Source organism: Trachypithecus francoisi, unplaced genomic scaffold, assembly GCF_009764315.1.
Source record: "Trachypithecus francoisi isolate TF-2019V2 unplaced genomic scaffold, Tfra_2.0 Lachesis_group11, whole genome shotgun sequence".
Lineage (NCBI taxonomy): Eukaryota > Metazoa > Chordata > Mammalia > Primates > Cercopithecidae > Trachypithecus > Trachypithecus francoisi.
The window spans coordinates 62,373,845-62,393,374 of NW_022681456.1; the positions used below are offsets into that span (position 1 = coordinate 62,373,845).

The 19,530-nt window shown below is 38.5% G+C and overlaps 1 protein-coding gene across 1 annotated transcript in view; it reads right to left on the reverse strand.

The window, feature by feature from the left end:
• Positions 1–19,530, reverse strand: part of LGR5 (leucine rich repeat containing G protein-coupled receptor 5) — a 149,670-nt gene that overhangs the window by 41,489 nt on the left and 88,651 nt on the right. Inside the window, exon 4 of the mRNA XM_033221267.1 lies at positions 9,879–9,950. Within this exon, the coding sequence (XP_033077158.1) occupies positions 9,879–9,950 (72 nt within the window). The remainder of the gene's footprint in view (positions 1–9,878; positions 9,951–19,530) is intronic.

Here is a 19,530-nt window from a genome sequence, read left to right on the forward strand (position 1 = left end):
ATTTTGTGAGAACACTTTGAACAAGTCATGATAGCCAAAAAACCACAGCAATTTAGTTCATTTATAAATTTTAAGAAATGAAAGCATTCTTGATTATTATTTTACTTTTTCAATAAAGTGAAAATCGTGTAGTTCTGTATCTGCATATATTACAGTTTAACAAAGTACATACATTTTTTGTTGTAATAAAATTTACTGCATTGAAATTTTATTGCCCTGGAATCAGTGGATCATTGGAGCTAAATCTGTCACAGAATTATTATAATGCTATCGGGCTATTATTTAATCTATATGTACTCTTACATCTTGAATCCATAATGATTTATATTAATTCTTCACAATAACACCAGAGTCACTTTTGTTGTGGTGGTGGTTTTTTAAAAATATTTATGGAGACCATAATGTGTGATTCCAAATTAATATCTAGGGAGATATTAAGCTTATCTAGGAAGATATTAAATAACATGATCGCTTATATGGGAAATTTGTGCTTTTGTCTTTCTAATCACCATCTTATGTACTGGTAAACTTAAGGTGGCCAGTAGGAAGAAAAATTATTGCTTTAGACTTACCTCTGAAATGGTTAACAAAAACAAAACAAAACAAAGAATTTCCCCCTCTCCAGCTTGGGGAGAGATAAAAGTCTACAGGTTCATTGAAATGCAGTAATTTAGAGACTAATCAGCTGTCTTGACTAGGAGCCAGATGAAGTGTCTAAAGGAACCAAACCTCTGTCTCTCTGGCATCTTTGAGAAGTGTAAGACTCCAAGAAGGAATATATTTTAAAGTCAAATGACATTAAAAGTTGCTTGGTGAGCTCAGAGATCACCACTGCTGTGAATACTGTAGCAAGGAGATGATTTACAGCCAATGTAATGTGAGCAATAACTTCTTCAGTTTTATTCTTCTTCATAGAAAACGAAGACCCTTTTTCTATCAGGGGCACCATTAGTCTTCCAGGTATCACCAGGGTTTAAAATCTAGGGGTCATTTTTGAATCTTTCATTGCCTTCCAAACAATCATTCACCAAGTTCTTTCCATTTATCTTCATCTCCGAGACTTTCCATTTCCACTGTCTAGTTAATTCTCTTATCTCTTCACACCTGCATTACTGCAACAGCCTCTGAGCTGGTCCTTTTGCCTTTGATCTCTTATCTCTTCAATTAATCCTGTAGGCTGCTGCCAGATTAATCTCCCTAAAGTTACACTCTAAATAATCCCCCTGTTAGAAATCTACAGTTCTTCCACATTATCATTCCTTTTAAACCCTAACTTTCTGTTCGGATATTCAAAGCTCTCGTCTTACCTTATCTGGCCAAACTTTTATCTCATTTCTCTGTCCCAGTCAAATCTCTTTTCTGGCTCTTTCCCACAGTACTTCTGGGCCTTGTGTTTATGAGCATCCTCTACCCACTGCCTATCTGAATCTCATTAACCTTCCAAGACTTAATATCTGGTTCTTTCCTGTGTCTTACTCTTGGAATGGGGAATCCTCAGCTGAGACAATGGGAAAACTAATTCTGGCAGATAGATCAACTCTAAAATCTCTGCAGGAACCACTGGGTCCAACTCCCAGCCCAAGAAAGGCATGTGGGAAAGCCAGGGTACAGAAGTAAGAGTTTGGACCCAGGGAGAGGAATGAATGCAGGTTACAGTTAAACTAGGGGAGATGAACTGATCTTGAGTGGCTGTCTAGCCTCTGGTCATATCACCCTGAATGTGCCCAATCTCGTCTGAGTAGCCATCTAGATCAACACTGAGTTTGAGGTTTCAGTTCAGTTTGATAAGTACATTCTAGTGCTTTCTTTGTCATAGGTACTCTACCTGGTGCTGAAGATCTAGCAGTAAACCAGGGAGGCATGGTCCCAACCATTATGGAGCATGTTTTCTAAAGGGTGGTCAGACAAATCAATCATTATAATAAAGTGTTAGGTGAAGAGAAATGCATGGTTGGGGGGCCTAAACTAGATTGTACTTTTTTTTTCTTTCAGTCCAGATCTGTATTTCAAACTATGTGGCATCTCTACTTAGTTGTTCCTCCTTGAACACAAGCGCTCAAGACCAAACTCATCCCAGAACCACATACTCCCCAAATATGTATAGCCGTCTCCCAGTGTGTCTTGTCCAGTGACTGGCTTCAGTAAGCACATGGCTGTATAAACCAGAAACTTAGAAGTTATACTCCACACCTCTTTCTGCTTCATTCTTCGTAGCCAATTCATTATCAAAACTGGTAATTTCATCTCCTAGATATTTCTCGAATCCATCTCCCTTTCTTCATCTCCACTGTCCCCACCCTGATGTTCTCCTTTCTCTCCCAGACTATTGCAGTGACACAAGTCTGAGTACCCCCACCTGCCAGGCTTAAAACCCTCCAAAGGATTCCCATTGCTTTTACAATAAAGACTGAGATCCTTGACATGTCCCAAATATCTTTCAAGGGGCTGGCCTCCACCTGCCTCACTAGATGTGCTCTTCTTGCAAGTCTCTCCACCTCACTCCTGCCTCAGCTGCACTGACCTTCTGTTTCTTGATATACCAGGTTTCCACCACCACTGTAAGGAGTTGCACACATAGTTCCTTCTGTCTGGAATGCTCTTCTTTCTTGTCTTTGTCAATCAGACCTTACCTTTGCGTTAGTGGCAGGATGCCTTTCACTTTCTCACCTACGGTTTCCTCATCAGAAAAGTGGAGACAGTTTTTACCTCACAGGTAGTGAGGGACCAGACAAATAAATGCACAGAGAAACAGTCGAAAAGGCTGACTGGCTCACGCTTTGATACTGTTGCCTTCCCTTCTTTTGTTTTTTTTCTTTCCGTTTTGCAACATTCCAACTTCCCTTTCTTTTTATAAACATTCACAGTTATATGTCTACAGGTAATATGTGTTTCTGTCAAGACTTTCCTTCTCATCAGTGCCCATTTCCTGCAGAGGATTCTCTGAGACAGGTAAGATAATGTGGTGGTGAAATGGGCAGATTCTGAAATCTGGTGGCAAAACAGGGTTCTTATCCCAGACTCAGCTCTAGCCTGACTCCGTTACAAACCAAGTGACCTTGGAAGATCAGCTGACCTCTCTGCACTCTTTGCTTCCTCAGTACTAAGAAGAGAATAATCTCAGCACCTACTTCATGAGGTTTCTGTGAGGACAAAATGTGATGATGCAAGTAAAACTGTTTAATAAATATGGGAGGCTGCTGCTTTGATAACTATGGGTGTGTATTCAATTCCACATTCTGATTTTTGTCTTTGCAATATTCCCATTCTCTGCTGCTTTCCTTATGTGATTTCCTCTTCTCACAACTGATCACAGACCGTGTTTATCCTGAAAGGCAGAAAGACTGTGCCTCATTTGCCAAGAGTTCAATCTACTTTCCAAAGTTAACCTTCATTTTACATCACAAGCTTTAAACAAATTTATTTTACTTCTTATTCCATAACACCCATGTTCTCTTTATTTCTCTGATAGGAGGGCTATGTATGCAATTTATCACAGGACTGGCAGGTAACCTGATATAAGAATCTTTCATGCATGGCTATTGCATAAAGTATTCGCTTTTCCCTCCTTATATGATTCTGTGGACAATGCTCCAATTTTAGCTCTCCCTTCTTGTAAACATTATGTAGAAAGAGCTTTTCCTGTTAAAATAGTTCTCCCCTAATGTTTAAATTGGAGAAGAATCAGGGCAAAACTGCCTCCTCCCAAGAATTCACTGGGTGCTGATCTGCATATGGTTCTGTGAAGTGAATGCTTCACTGTGCAACAGACAAATGCTTTGGCCTCTAGAACTTCTAAGTCCACCTCCATCCCAATACGTACCTAATATCCTGGCACTTTTGTGAAGAAAGCAAAACAAACTAAAATCATGGTTTATTTTTATTGTGTAGGCTTGTGATTTCTGTTTCTGGAGACTATTTTAGTGGAAGGAATGTCACCAGTACTAAAACCACTTTTTTTTTTTTTAACCCCTTTGATCCTTTAATCTTACTCTTTTGGCTACCTCATCTTCCTTCGTTTTGGTCTGCTTACACTTCCTTGTCTTCTGTTTCTTCCTTCCCATTCTACATCCCATGTCTGAAGCCCAATAGGCTCCTGGATGCTAATGGGAGAAAACTGTTCCTAGTCCTAGGCTTGTCTTACTTTCTGCTCAGCACTGTGAGCCCCATCTCTTCCACCTACCTATTCCTCTCACTTAGTTTCTCTCTCTTTTTTGACTTCTGTAAGGAAAAGACTACCATGCAGAGTCTGATGAAGTTATTGACATTTTATAGAGTCCAGGAGTGGGTTCTATAGCCCTGAAGATGATATCATAATAAGATGTGCCAGGCAGGAATTATACATTATTCTTGGGTTTTAAAATACAGTCATATTCTGAAGATGAATATTAGTTAATTGGAGAATAGAGACAATAATAAAGATACGTTTAATTCTTCTTTCATTTCCTATTTACCAACCTATTACCTTTGCGATTATGCACATTCCACAGTTAGCTTCACTTGTGCACACTTGGAATAAAAACCAACATGCATTAAATAATACTCTGGTTATCTGGACAAACATGAATACGCAACTCTCTCTGATCATCTTGAACTTCACTAGTGACAGTGAGTTGCTTAAAATTCATTAATGATGATCACAAATGAAGCAATGATTTTTCTTTATAGATTGATTTTTTAACTATTAACATAAAAGTGTGAGGGTACGGGAGGGTTAAGTTTTGAGTTTCCATCAAATCACTGTAATCTGATTCTAGTCCTCAAATGTCTATACTGCCAAAAGTTTTTTGGTAAAATACAGCTTACTGTGAATTCTGATTACATTTCCTATTCCCTTCCAAAAAACAGAAAGGAAATTAGGTTATATTTGATTACATTACAAAAAATCTAATTGGTGTCTGGGCAGTCATTGCCATGTCAGAAGCCAAATGTACATGCTGTACAGGGACAGGCTCTGGGCTTCTGGGCTCTGGCTTGTGGGCCTGCACTCTTATTCCTTAGCCCAGCAATTTGTTAGCATCAGAAGAGTTAAAAGAACACAAGTGTCCTGGGCACTGTGGCTCACTCCTGTAATCCCAGCACTTTGGGAGGCCAAGAGACAGGCGGATTACTTGAGGTCAGGTGTTCAAGACCAGCCTGGCCAACATAGTGAAACCCTGTCTCTACAAAAACACAAAAAATTAGCCAGCCATGGTGGCAGGTGCCTGTAATCCCAGCTACTTAGGAGACTCAGGCAGGAGAATCGCTTGAATCTGGGAGGTGGAGGTTGCAGTGAGCTGAGATCGCACCACTGTACTCCAGCCTGGGCGACAGAGTGAGACTCCATCTCAAAAAACAAAACAAAAAAACCACAAGTGTACCTATGTGTTTCCATTATGAACAAAACAAAGTATCTTTTGTATATGTGTAATAAATGGAAAATTAACATTCCTTGAAACATGAGCACAATTTGTTTCTTCCTCACAGCAATGTTACCAATTTCAATATATCAAATTTCCTAAACTTTATTCAAGGAAGCCAAGTGTATATGGGTGAAGCAAAGAATGCAAATGATCTATGTCAGTCGTTTTCAACCATTTTTGATTTGTGGACCACTTTGTTAGTGTTCTAGAACACTAACAATTTTAATTTCTCGAATGCTTTTTGCATACGAATCACCTAGGATTTTGTTAAAATGAAGATTTTTATTAAGTAAGACAGAGCTGAGACTCAGTGTTCTGCATTTCTCAGGCGGTGCTGATGCTGCTGGCCCACAGAACAAATCTGAATAGCAGGGTGATAGAGCATGTGGCCTCTTAACTTTATCTCCCTGGGTTATCAGTGGAATGCATAGGCATGCAAGCTGTTTTCAATTAAACACAAATGCGACAATGCCTGACTTTTATATTTTAAGTATATTATTAGCTCATAGTAGAATGCAAAGTATGGATTTTGTTATTATTTCAGGTATTTCTTTTCTTTATTTTCAGAGGCAGGGTCTTGCTCTATTGCCCAGGCTGGAGTGCAGTGGCAGGATCATAGCTCACTGCAGTCTTAAACTACTGGGCTCAAGTGATCCTCCCACCTCAGCCTCCACCATGACTGGTGGGACTACAGTCATGCACGTGACACCCAGCCAATTGTATTTATTTATTTAATTATTTTTAGAGACAGCATCTCACTACATTGCTCGAGCTTGTAATTTCAGGTTGGAAAAGAGTTCAGGAGAATTCTTTGCAGATCATCTGAGGGAATGCTCCAGGTCAGGTCAATAGTTTTCCTAATTTTCACTTAGGAAATACTTAACGATGCAATCGAGCCAGTTAGAAAACACTAGTGCATGCATGAGTCTGATCCTCAGAGATTCTTTTTTTTTTTTTTTTTTTTTTTTTGAGATATGGTCTTGCTGTCTCGCCCAAGCTGGAGTACAGTGGCATGATCAGGGCTCACTGTACCCTTGAGTTCTTGTTGTGCTCAAGTGATCCTCCCACCTCAGCTTCATGTGTAGCTGGGATTACAGGTGCAGACCACCATGCCCAGCTAACTTTTTAATTTTTTATAGAGAGACAGGGGTCTCACTATGTTGTCCAGGCTAGTCTCAAACTCCTGGGTTCAGGTGATCCTCCCACCTCAGCCTCCCAAAATGCTGAGATTATAGGCATGAGCCACCACACCTGGCCAGAGATTCTGATTTTAATTGTTCTAGGCTGCAGCCTAGGCATCGGGTCTTTCCAGATGAATCTTATTTGCAGCCAGTGTTCAGAAGGCCCACTGCAGAAGTTATTCAGTTGGTGCAAAAGAAAATGTGGTTTTTGCCATTACTCTTTATACAAGGCCAGGCATGTAGAAAGACAATGAGCACACAGCCCCTAGCAAGTGTAGAGTGCTTCTTAAAGAGTGAATGTATAATCCAAGAAATATAATAATGTGGAGGAAAATAAAGTGAATTCAAGAGAGTGAAAAGAAAAAAAAAGAGAAGCCATGTAGAAAAAAGGCTAAGTGAAGATCTAAGGGTTGACTCTAGTCCAAGAAGAGATGGCAATGGAATGGAGGCTTCCCAGATGTTGGCAGTGTGGATGAGGCAGAGTCCTACCCTCATCATTACTTCATTGATATGGAAGCACAGAGGCTAACATATGGCCCGGAAAATGAATGGAGAATCGACAAGGAAAGTATGTTTGTAATGACCAGTAAACTCAAACTAATGTTTTTATTTTTATAAGTGCTTAAAGGAAGAAGGAGAAGCTACAATTAAATAGTTTAAAACCAGGACAACAATAGAACTTTAAAGGGGCACAATGTGCCCTAAACTTCCAAACTGGCCTGGTGTATGTATAGGTGGGGCACTCCTTTTGTTGGTACAATATGGTATCTGCAGGGTTGGTGGTTCAGCCTATGTTTATCATGCTCTTCTCTTCTCTTCTCCTCTCTTCTCTTTCTTTGCTTTGGGGTCTTGCTCTGTAGCTCAGGCTGGAGTGCAGTGGCATGATCATAGCTCACTGTAAACTGTAACCTCAAACTCTTGGACCCAAGTCATCCTCCTGCTTCAGCCTCCCGACTAGCTGGGACCGCAGGCACATGTCACCACACCCAGCTAAGTTTTTTAATTTTTATTTTGTAGAGATGGTGGGGGGCGTCTCACTATGTTGCCCAAGCTGGTCTCAAACTCCTGGCTTCAAGTGATCCTCCCACTTTAATCTCCCAAAATATCATGGGGTTTTTTTTTTTTCTTTTTTCTTTTGGACAACTCTTAAGTCTTGTATCAGAGCAGCACAAAAAATATCAGTGAGAAAGAGTGGTACACCGGCACACATTGCCAACATTCAGCACTCACACTGGTCTGCCTGTGCTCTGGACAAAGGGGCCCCTGACAAACATTGCATAACCCAGCTGATACAATCCAATGTGAACTGGGGGCTGAGGATCTTTCTAGATCCTTTAGTTTGGATGTGGTCACTGTCAAACCAGAAAGTTAACCCTTGCCCTTTTCACAGGGAACACATATTTATAAAGTTTCAAAACGTTATTCTTTTTGCAAACCAGAAACCAAATGTAGAGACACCTGGTGAACAGTAAATATCTAGACTGTAAGAAACTAAATCTGGACACCTTTATCAGAGAGGCACCACCAGTTCCAGCGAACAAAAGATTCATGGTTTTCTCTTTCTCAAAGAGTTCACTTCTGCTTGTGTTCTGTTTGTGATCTTCTTTCAGCTGATAGTGGCTTTTGGTTACAAACTCTTATCCTTCTATCTACTGCCTGCCTGGCAGCTGTTTAAAGTTCCTATTGGCTACCGTCATTATCTCCGTTTCAATTTAGCCACTAGATCCCTGTACTCTTACACAGATGCCCCAACTTGAGGCTGTTTTGCTTCTCCAGCTGTTTCTTCTTTCCTTCAGGTAAAGGCTTGTGCAACAAAGGAGAACTGATACTGTCATGACATTAAGGAGCTCCAGAAAATACAACAGACCTATCCCATACCACAAAGGGGCCCTTGTGGGCTTGTTTATCTATAGGCTGGTGAAAACCTAGGAAGTCACTTTGTTTGACTGGAGTAAAAGGCTTAAAATGATCTTGAGCACAGATTTTCTTTCATTTAAAAAAAAAAAAAGATCAAAGAACGAAAGTATCATCTTCAAATCTCACAGTCTCCCTCTATGTTACCTCAGTAAAAGGCATTAAGCAAACTATATGTAATTATTAACCAAAGGATTCTTTACAACAATTTTCAGCTGGAGTCCACAATGTTTATCAATATTTATTTGCCCTTTTAATGCATTTATCTTCCTCATCACGAACTACAACCCAGTATTTTGTTTGGCAGATGTGCACCTCCAGTGTAAGATTAGAGCATATATCACACATGTGTGATATATTGGAAATCATGCAATACATTGTAAACACTTATACATTCTAATGGGAGGAAGATTTACTGACAAAACAGTAGTAGTATAGACTTGCCAAGTAATCACTACAATCAACTGCTTACAATACAAGCTCCAAAACATTTAGCTGGTGAGAATGTTCTTTTGTGAGTAATTTTATTTATTCAGAAGTTTTCAATCAGTGTGCGTAGGGGGTAGGAAACTCCCGATGGAAAAGTTGTGGATTCAGAGTAGGGAACACCAGCACCTCTGTGAGTCCACGTGTCTGTGTGTGGTGTGTGAGTCTCAGGGATGTTTGTATCTGTGGGATTGTTTATGGCTACGTCTGCACATCTGTGTTCTGTGATGGGAAAGCTTCAGAATATACCAGTAGATCTTAGGCTCCTGACTTGAGGATCCCTAATGTATTATATAGGCAGTACTAAAAAAGTAAGCCTTTATTTGACTCGAAAAAACTTGATTACAAGACAACTCAATCTAAAAACAGAATAAATCAAAGATGTCAAAATGTCTAGATTACAGCATCTATTTTTTTATTATTTATTTTTTTAAATTATACTTTAAGTTCTAGGGTACATGTGCACAACATGCAGGTTTTGTTACATATGTATACATGTGCCATGTTGGTGAGCTGCACCCATTAACTCATCATTTACATTAGGTATATCTCCTAATACAGCATCTATTGTTTTAAGTAAAAGGAAAGCATTATTTCTTATTTGAATTCAGAAGCAAGAATATTACAGGGGAATGTAGGACAGGATCTTGGAAGTAGTGCTTTGGACTAGAGGTGTTGAAATTAAATGTCCACCCTAAAACCCCAAACTCTAACACTGGTTCCTCCCATACATATCGCTCAACGAGACGATGAAGAGTTGTTACTCTAATGGGCTCTCATTCACAATTTATTTAGGTATGACTCCCAACCAAGGAACATACTAAAATGGCCAACTGAACATTTCAATGCTTTTCCCAAATTGATCTTAAATATATTTTGCAATGTCTACTATACTTACAGGGATTGAAGACTTCGCAAATTCTGCAGAGCTTCTGTGGGTACCTGTCTTAGCTGATTATTCTGCAGCATACTGTATGTTAAAAGAAATAAAGAAAAATGTTTAAAAAAAATGAACAATAACAGGCCATAACAGGGCCAGGCACTGTTCCAGGTGTCAGAAAAACAACAGAGCATCAGACAAAGTCTTCTCTTTTGGGGAGCTTAAATTCCTGTGAAGAGTGAAGATAATTAAAGATGAACAAATGAATATATTAATATAACATGAGACAAATGATAAGTACTATCAATAAAAAACAAAACTATGAATTTGGGATAGATGGTATCAGGGAGTGAGATTTTTATTTTAAAAGTGGTCAGGGAAGGTCTCTCTGAAAGGTGATATTTAACTGGAGGCCAGAAGGAAGACAGGTAGAAAATCCTTGTGAACATTTGGGAAGTTACCAAGGAAAAGGGAAGAGTAAGTACAAGGGCTGGAGGCTGGAGGGAGCTTGCTTGACTTGTTAAAGGAGCAGCAAAGGACCAACTGTGTCTGAGGAATGAGTGAGGATGTGAGGTTGGGAGAGAGAGAGCCTGAGACTATCTCATGGAGGGCTTCCCGGCCAACATAAGGCCTTATTTTATGTGTGATGAGAAACCACTGTTGAAGGGCATATGTACGAAAATGCCATGCTCTTATGTATGTTTTTAAAGGATCATTCTGCTGCTTGTATAGATTATACCAAATGGAAATAAGGATAACGGTAGGATGCTAAAATTGTCTACCTTCTCTGCATGGCTGTATTTTGATATAAGCTAAATTCTTTTTGTGAAGTATTTGTGTTTTTGCACTTGCACTTGAAAAACTTGAACAGTTTTTCAGACTATGGGGATAACAGAATGGAAACACCTGGGAGCCATGAAATAAAAATATATCATTGCTAATGAGGAAACAGCATGGAAACAAATTCCCACGAGATTCCTTATAGTTTGCTACCTTATTCGTAAATGTTTATAACACAAGAATTTTGCAGCACATTTTTTTTTCTCCCAGTATTTGTAGTCTATGTAAGCCTGAGGCAGAAGACTATTTTAGGAAAGCAGAAATTTGAAAGAAATATTTCTACTTATTAAGTTGCAAACTTGTGTTTGTATTTCGGAAACAATCTGCCTGGTTCTTTCATCTCTACAAAGGAAGTTTCTGTTTACTACCTGACTAGCTGGAATTCCACCCAGGTGTGTCTAACTCCAAAGGTTGGTGTGTTTTCCAGTGCACCAGGCAGCATTCTTTTGAGGCATATGTGCTGATTGTGCAAATTCTCAGATTGCATATGAACGGTATGGTTAAGAACATGGATTCTCAAATCTGACCACTTCTTCTCCGCCACTAGAGATGGGAAAATCACCAAATCTCTCCATGCCTCAGTGATCAGTAATAACACCTACCTTGCAGGGCTCATTGTGATGATTCAATGAGTGATGGTTCATAGAACAATGCTTGCTACATGATAAGCATTCAGTAGAAATTGGCCCTTTTAAGGTACATTAATAGGCCCTTTTTCGAAACTAATAATTTTTGTACTGGATTTGACAATTTAATGAGCCAGAGAAAAAGAAAACTCTGTGCCAGTGGTTGTCAAACTTTAGGGTTCATCAAAAGCCATTGGAAAGTTATAACAGAATGCTGGGCCCCACCCCAAAGTTTCTGGTTTAGTAGGTCTGAGTAAGGGCCAGGAGATTCACGCTTGTAATAAGCTCTCAGGTGATGCCAATACTGCTGAGCAGGGCACCACCCACTGAGAACCACCCCATGCTGTGCTAAATATTTATGTATGTATGTATGTATGTATGTATGTATTTATTTATTTTGAGATGGAATCTCACTCTGTCGCCAGACTGAAGTACAGTGGCACAATCTCGGCTCACTGCAACCTCCACCTCCTGAGTTCAAGTGATTTTTTTGCCTCAGCCTCCCCAGTAGCTGGGACTACAGGCACGCGTCACCGTGCCCAGCTAATTTTTGTATTTGTAGTAGAGACGGGGTTTCACCATGTTGGCCAGGCTAGTCTCAAACTTCTGACCTCAAGTGATCCTCCCACCTCAACCTCCCAAAGTTCTGGGATTCTGTAATCCCAGGTGTGAGCCACTGCACCCAGCCTATTTATTTATTTTTTTAGAAAAGAAAGATAGGAGAGTCTCGCTTTGTTGCCCAGGAATGGACTCGAACTCCTGAGCTCAAGGGATTCCCCTGCTTCAGCCTCTAGAGTAGCCTGGACTATGGGTGTGAGTTACTATACCCAGTTATCTAAATATTTCTAATAGGATATTTTCACTTGGGGAAGTAGGAGTGGTTGCATGTGCCTGTAGTCCTACTTACTCTGGACAAAACGAGACCCTGTTTCAAAAAAAGAAAAAAAAAATCTTCATTTGACCTTGAGGAAGAGCTGCATTGGGCTTGGAGATAAGACCTAAGCTTTTAGTCTTGGCGAGGAAACTCATTTAACCTCCTGACCTTTGGTCTTTTATCTGTATAACGGGAATAAAATCATCTGGTTGAAAAGGTGTTGGAGGATTAAAATATGAAAGTATTTATAGTACTTTTATGTATATAAATACGTGCTCATATACAAATAAGACTTGAAAAATATTTGGAGATCATAAAAATTATGCCTTTCTCACCATACCTGAGATTGTTTTCTAAGGAACGTAATTACGTCATTTGTATTCCAATAGTTCTACTCAACTAATTTCATTATGTTAAACTTGGATTCAATTAAAATTTCATAAGCCAAGAGTCTCAAATGTATTTGTTCCTTAGGAATAAAGTTGAGGTTTAGGAAGATCCCTACACTTCACTTACCAGTTAGGGAATTGGGAAAATTGAAACTCGAATTCTATGTTTTGCATAATTTACCTGAATATTAAAAGTTTGGATTTCTGTGTTATTTTATTGTTATTTTACATTTTTGTCATTTTACATTTTCCCAAGCAGTTTCAATCCATCATCCAATTTTAAGTTCACAAAAATGTTTTCTAGGTATTGCTTTACTTTTGTGATACATTTAAATGATAAGATAAAGATAATAGAATTAACTGATGTCTGAACTGTTTATTAATAAATAATATATTACTGGTACAAAGTATGTACTACATTATCCTTTGCTTTACCAACCAAACAGTGAAACTCTTAAAGTATGATTTCCCTAAAATATCTGAAAAATTGAGGTGGAAGATAAGAGAGTTTCAGATAGCTTTTCGTCATTGAATAGTGGAGAACTTTCTCTGCTGCTTTATGTATCTTCCTTCAGAGAATGGAACTTAAATGAACTTTAGTAATGATAACTTTTTTTTGTGGGGTTGGGGGACAGGGTCTCACTCTGTTGCCCACATGGGAGTCCAGTGGTGTAATCTCCACTCACCGCAACCTCTGCCTCCCGGGTTCAAGCGATTCTCCTGCCTCAGCCTCCCGAGTAGCTGGGATTAGAGGCATGTGCCACTACCGCCTGCTAATTTTTATATTTTTAGTAGAGATGGGGTTTCACCATGTTGGCCAGGCTTGTCTTGAACTCCTGACCTCAAATGATCCACCCACCTCGGCCTCCCAAAGTGCAGGGATTACAGGTGTGAGCCACCGCGCCTGGCCAATGATAACTTTTAAAGCTACCCTCAAGCTACCTCCCAATGACTTAAATTTTCAGCTATGTCTACCAGTAAAACACCAAGAATATAACTTAAAAAAAAATTTAAGCCCTGATCACTCCCTAAATAAGGAACTTTTGTTTAATTACTTTCAAATGACAAAACAAGAGCAAGTTATCTTTATTATATCATTATAAGTCTCCAGTGGGTTAATTAGAAAATTCTGTTTTTGTTTAAGATATTCCAATGGGAGACAAAACAATTATAAGGTTTATAGTGCTAGGGGGTGCAATTAAAACAAAACATTTACACATGGCTGCTGATTTCTTTTGAAAATACTCCTTACTGAATACATGCAATATAAACATACTGAATATAGGTGTAGGCATGTAAAACTTCATTTCTATCATTCACATATGATTAGGAAAAGAAAATGAAACACTTTCTCTAGAGACAAAAGATGATTTCTGTATTTTCTTAATTTCTTTGTCCCAGGAGCTTTAAAATAATCACTATTTCATACAGCATTCCCATGCTACTCTATACAATTTTTTGGTCGCTCCCCCACTTTTTTTTTTTTTTTGCCAACAGGACTAAGTAAGAACAGGTACAGTGACGGAGAGGGAGACTAAATAACCTGCTGAATGGGAACTTGGTTACAATGGATGGCTCAATTCTTAGGTATTTCCTTGGCCTATTTGTCCTCTGTGTGGATATAAAGTAACCATCAAGGCTCTATTCTGGGTCTACATGAGAATGGGGGAATTTTGGCTAATTGTGACTTTTCTATGGCTAGTTTTACCCATCACCTCCATGTGGCTTTGTTTTGGTGTTGGGTGGCAGAAGGATGAGCCATTCTTTCATGGAATGACTTACACTGGAAAATGAACCTTTGCTGAGGACAGCCTGGTTCAGAATTCCACGGACTGGATATTTTGCCATATAGAACCAATTACTTATTATTTTTATTAGGGCCAATATTTACAGGAAAAATAACTTTAAATATTAGGGATGTTTTAGCATTCACAGTAATAAGATTTCAGATGTAAAACAGACCTAGCCAAGGATAGCTGCTGCTGTCTTCATTCTCCATCTTAATAGACTGGATCAAGATTATTTTTCTCTTCTTTGTCCATGCGCCCTCTTTACCATCCTTATTCAGGTCAGGGCCCAGACAAATATTACTCTCACATTATCTTCCTCCCCATATCACAATACCATCAGTTATTTCTTTTCTCCAGCCGCTTTTGAACTTTATAAAATAGTTGAGAGTTTTCATGAGAGTAGGGAACAGGTCTATCTTGTTCAGCATTTTACCTCTAGCACTGTGGTTCTCAAGTATATTGGATTCAATGTTCCCTTTAATAACAAACATTTTGTAATGCCACTTCTATTATACTTAAGTAAAATTCATAGAATGGTAGCCTATTTACACACATTATTTCAAAGAAAAATGTCAGTATAGTTTATTGATGTGCCCTAAATGTATTATAAAGAATATAAGAAAAGTAATTTATAGTAAGATGATATAAATGTCATTATATACATGATGCTCATATGCAACTACCTCAGGAAACATTTTTATGAATGAATCAGATGCCTGCCTCTACTTTTTTTTTGAGACAGAGTCTCACTCTGTTGCCCAGGCTGGAGTACAGTAGTACTATCTTGGCTCAGTGCAGCCTCTGCCTCCCAGGTTCAAGAGATTCTTGTGCCTCAGCCTCCGAGTAGCTGGGATTACAGGGGTGCACCATGACACCTAGCTAATTTTTATATTTTTAGTAGAGATGAGGTTTCACCATGTTGGCCAGGATGGTCTTAAACTCCTGACCTCAGGTGATCTGTCCGTCTCAGCCTTCCAAAGTGCTGGGATGACAGCCGTTTGCCTCTACTTTTAATAAATAAGGTTGGGTGTGAGAAAAATAATGTGATCAGAAGCCATTCTGCATGAGAATGGGAACATGAGAGTAGAGGTCTAGATGGATACTAGAAGAAAAACTAGTTGAGACACTGATATGGTTTGGCTCTGTGTCCCCACCCAAACTTCATGTCAAATTGTAATCCTCACAGGTTGGGGGAGGGACCTGGTGGGAGGTGATTGGATCATGGTGGGGGGGTTTCTGCCATGCTGTTCTCATGATAGTGAGTGAGTTTTCACGAGATCGGATGGTTTAAAAATGTGTGGCAGATCTTCCCTTGCTCTCTCCCTGCTGATGCAATGTAGGACATGCCTTGCGGCTTCGGCCATGATTGTAAGTTTCCTGAGGCCTCCCCAGCCATGCAGAACTATGAGCCAATTAAAGCTCTTTTCTTTATGAATTACCCAGTCTCAGGTAGTTCTTTATAGCAGTGTGAAAAGGAACTAATACAGATATATAATAACAGATCATAACTTATATAAGGGAAAGAAGGAAATAATCTTTATTAAAATAAATATAGTATGCCAAGTCAAATTACAAATGTCATGGTGGAGAAAATCAGGAAGTGTGATACTCACAATTCAGCATGAGTATTCTCCCAAATGAGTGTTCCTTACAGATGAATAGTGTCAAAATAATTCTCTATGTTTTAGGGCAAGATAGTGTGGAAATATCACAGAGAATATTTATCCTGTCTCAAAATTCCATAACATTCTGAAGCAAGCATTCATTCCCCAGTACTTTAAAAGGCCCTGAAAATCCCTCCACGGGCAACAGAGAATTGAGGCTAAATTGGAAAAAGAAATAGTCACAAAACTGCCTTCTCAGAAGTTGGGTGGTAGACTTTGCTAGGTAGTAAAAGAGTAAGATTAAAAAAGCAACAAACCTGCCACCCACAGATAAATAAGTCATTATATAATTATCACAACATAAATTTCATATGATTGTGCTCTAAAAACCTTAAAAGACAATAATACAAAATATTTATAAAGCAAACTTTGTTGATGAAATTCAATGAGATCCTGTGTTTCTTGTTACTCTGGTAATTTAACAATAGTTATTTTAAAGAGGTTGCACATTTCCATGGTTCCATATTTTTAATTTGTTTTGTGACTTTTGAGGTAAGTCTTCTACTGCATTATTTTATTTTATTTATATATTTTTTGAGACAGGTCTTGCTCTGTCACCTAGGCTACAGTGTAGTGGTGCAATCTTGGCTCACTGTAGCCCCAACCTCCTGGGTTCATGAAATCCTCCCATATCAGCCTCCTGAGTAGCTGGGACCACAGGCATTCATCACCATGCCAGGCTAATTTTTGTATTTTTTGTGGAGATGGGGTTTTGTCATTCTGCCCAGGCTGGTCTTGAACTCCTGAGCTCAAGTAATTCAGTCACCTCTGCCTCCCAAAGTGCTGGGATTATATAGGCGTGAGCCACTGTGCCCAGCTACTGACACGATTTTAAACTAAATGTATGGTTAGAAATCTTAAAATATCAGGAATAGACAGGATGTACAAACTAGTTACTTATTTAATTATCTTGAGAGAAAATGTTTATTCCATTTAATTTTTCCTGTGCAAATTATTAAGCATATGCAGAACTTCTTATAAAACGTTTCAATACAATTACACGTTAAAGTATTATTGATTTATAGTTGATATGGAGGGACAGTCAGAAGCCAGAATAAGGGAGAATTCTTTATGCTGGGCTGTGCAACGCATTGCAGGACAGCTTACTACATGCCAATCATCTGGACAACCAAAGATGCTCCCACAAATTTCCAAAACACTCTGTAACAGGCAGAACCAATATTGCTGAGAAAAATTGTTTTAAGGCTGTTATGGTTTGAATGTTTTTGTCCCCTCCAAAAATTCATGTTGAAACTTAATCCCCAGTGCACTAGTGTTGGGAGGTGGGGCCCTTTGGGAGGTGTTGGGTAGAGCCTTTGGGAGATGTTTTAATTAAATTAGCAGAAAATTAAGAAATGGTGATCTCAATGAATTTCCTTAAAAGTTTGCTTTATAAATATTTTGTATTATTGCCTTAAAAATGTTTGGAGTACAATCATATGAAATAGATTAATTCCATTGTAAAAAGCCTTGTTGGAAGAAGTTTATTCCCTTTTTGCCTTTCCACCTTCTGCCACAAGAGGACACAGCATTCCTACCCTCCAGAAGATTTGGCCCTCAAGATGCCATCTTGAAAGCAGAGAGCGGCCCTCACCAGATGCCAGCACCTTGATCTTGGACTTCCCAGCCTCCAGAACTATGAGAAATAAACTTTTCTTCTTTGTAAATTACCCAGTTTGTGGTATGCTGTTATCATAGCACAAACAACCTAATACAAAAACCAAAATACTTTTAAAAATATTTGACAATTTGAGGCCATTCATTGAATATTAGTCTTCAGGTCAGCAAAGTAAAGAGAAGAGTGAACACAATTTCTGGCAAGATTTTTTTCCTCTTGAACTCTCCTCACACTGACAGGGACCCAGCTATAGTACAAAGTCTGAACATGGCCTTTCCTCACTTACGTACATCTTTTCCTTGACTCCTCAGCATGCCTAGGATATAATAATGTCCACTTTTTTTGACTTAACATATGGGATCCCTGCAACTGGGACTCCTGTCTTTGCGAGCTCTTCTCCAAATGCTCTGTAGCGTCTCCTGAATGCTCAAGCACTAACCTGCTTGGAGCTACCTGTTCATCCCAGGTCTTTCTTGACTCTGTGTTGCTGTACATATTGTCCCCTCAGTCGGCTATCTTATTTGAGGGGCTAATTCCTAGTTGTGCTTCAAGATTCAGCTCCTGGGTCATCTCCGGGAAAGACTCTCTCCCAGGAAGCCAAATCTGAGCCACCGGATGGGACGACATCAACTCCCCAACCTCTGTAGTTTCACAGTACCCTGCACAGATATCTGGACACACTTTCCACAAAAATCAGAAGTGATCTCTGTTTTTATGTCTTTGTCCCACTATCTTGGTCTCACAGTGTGTCACTACATTACAAACTCTTCAAGGGCATGAACAATATTTATTGATCTTTATATTTCTAGTAATAATTTGTTTAACGCTAATTTGAGCATGACATGCACTAGGCTTTGCTGAACCCTTGATTGTACAGGAGACAGGAAACATTGGTTAGTAGGAGTGGATAAAAGAGAGGGTCTAAATATCATTTTTTTTTTTGATGGAAAGGGTACATTTTAATAGATAGCTTGAGAAATAACCTATGCTTTTCATTTTTGAATCAGATCAATCCAGTGCTCTCTGGAGTGTTCAGGTAAAATGCACCTTAAGAAGCAGCAAAGTGTGTGCAGGAGCATTCTGGGTAAAAAGCCTGTTTGTAAGTAAAAGAACATACCAGATATGAAGGCACAACTTTTTTGTTTAATACACAATAGATATTCTATTAATAAACATATAGCATTGGGTCAATATCATACAAAATGAAGAAAAGGTTGAAAAGTCTGGAACTCCCTTATTCTCTCTAGATCATCAGCCTGAATCATTAATTCAACAAATATTTATTAAATGTCTACTATAAGTAAGGAAGTGTCCTAGGAGCTGAGGATATACCAGTGACCGAGACAGATGATATCTCTAATTTCATGGATCTTTAGGGCATTGTGGGAAACAAACATTCACTAGTAATGCACTGGTGAATGCAATTAGAAATATATAATGGTATAATTATTAATATAAAATATAAAAATGTTATGATAGAAAAATTAGTATGACTTCATACTAATTAGTATAATTCATATTTAAGAATTCAAAGATTTAAAATTATAATTATATGTAATTATAACTAATTTATATATAATTCATATATATCCATATTAATTTATACATATTCACTTTACATATTTATAATTAAAGTATAATTATGATGTCTGGAGACACACACACACTAGCTTATATATCCAATATACACTTTGTTAAGTGAATTAAAATAATTGATTCTAGTAAAATTTATTTAAAAAGTATCCCAAATACTTAGTGGTATATAGCTCGACATAAGAAAAAAAAATCACTTTAGTTCTTACCTAAACTTGACTCTCACAATACATTTTGAACAGTTCCAGATATTTTTTGGGGGTTTGTGAAACTATG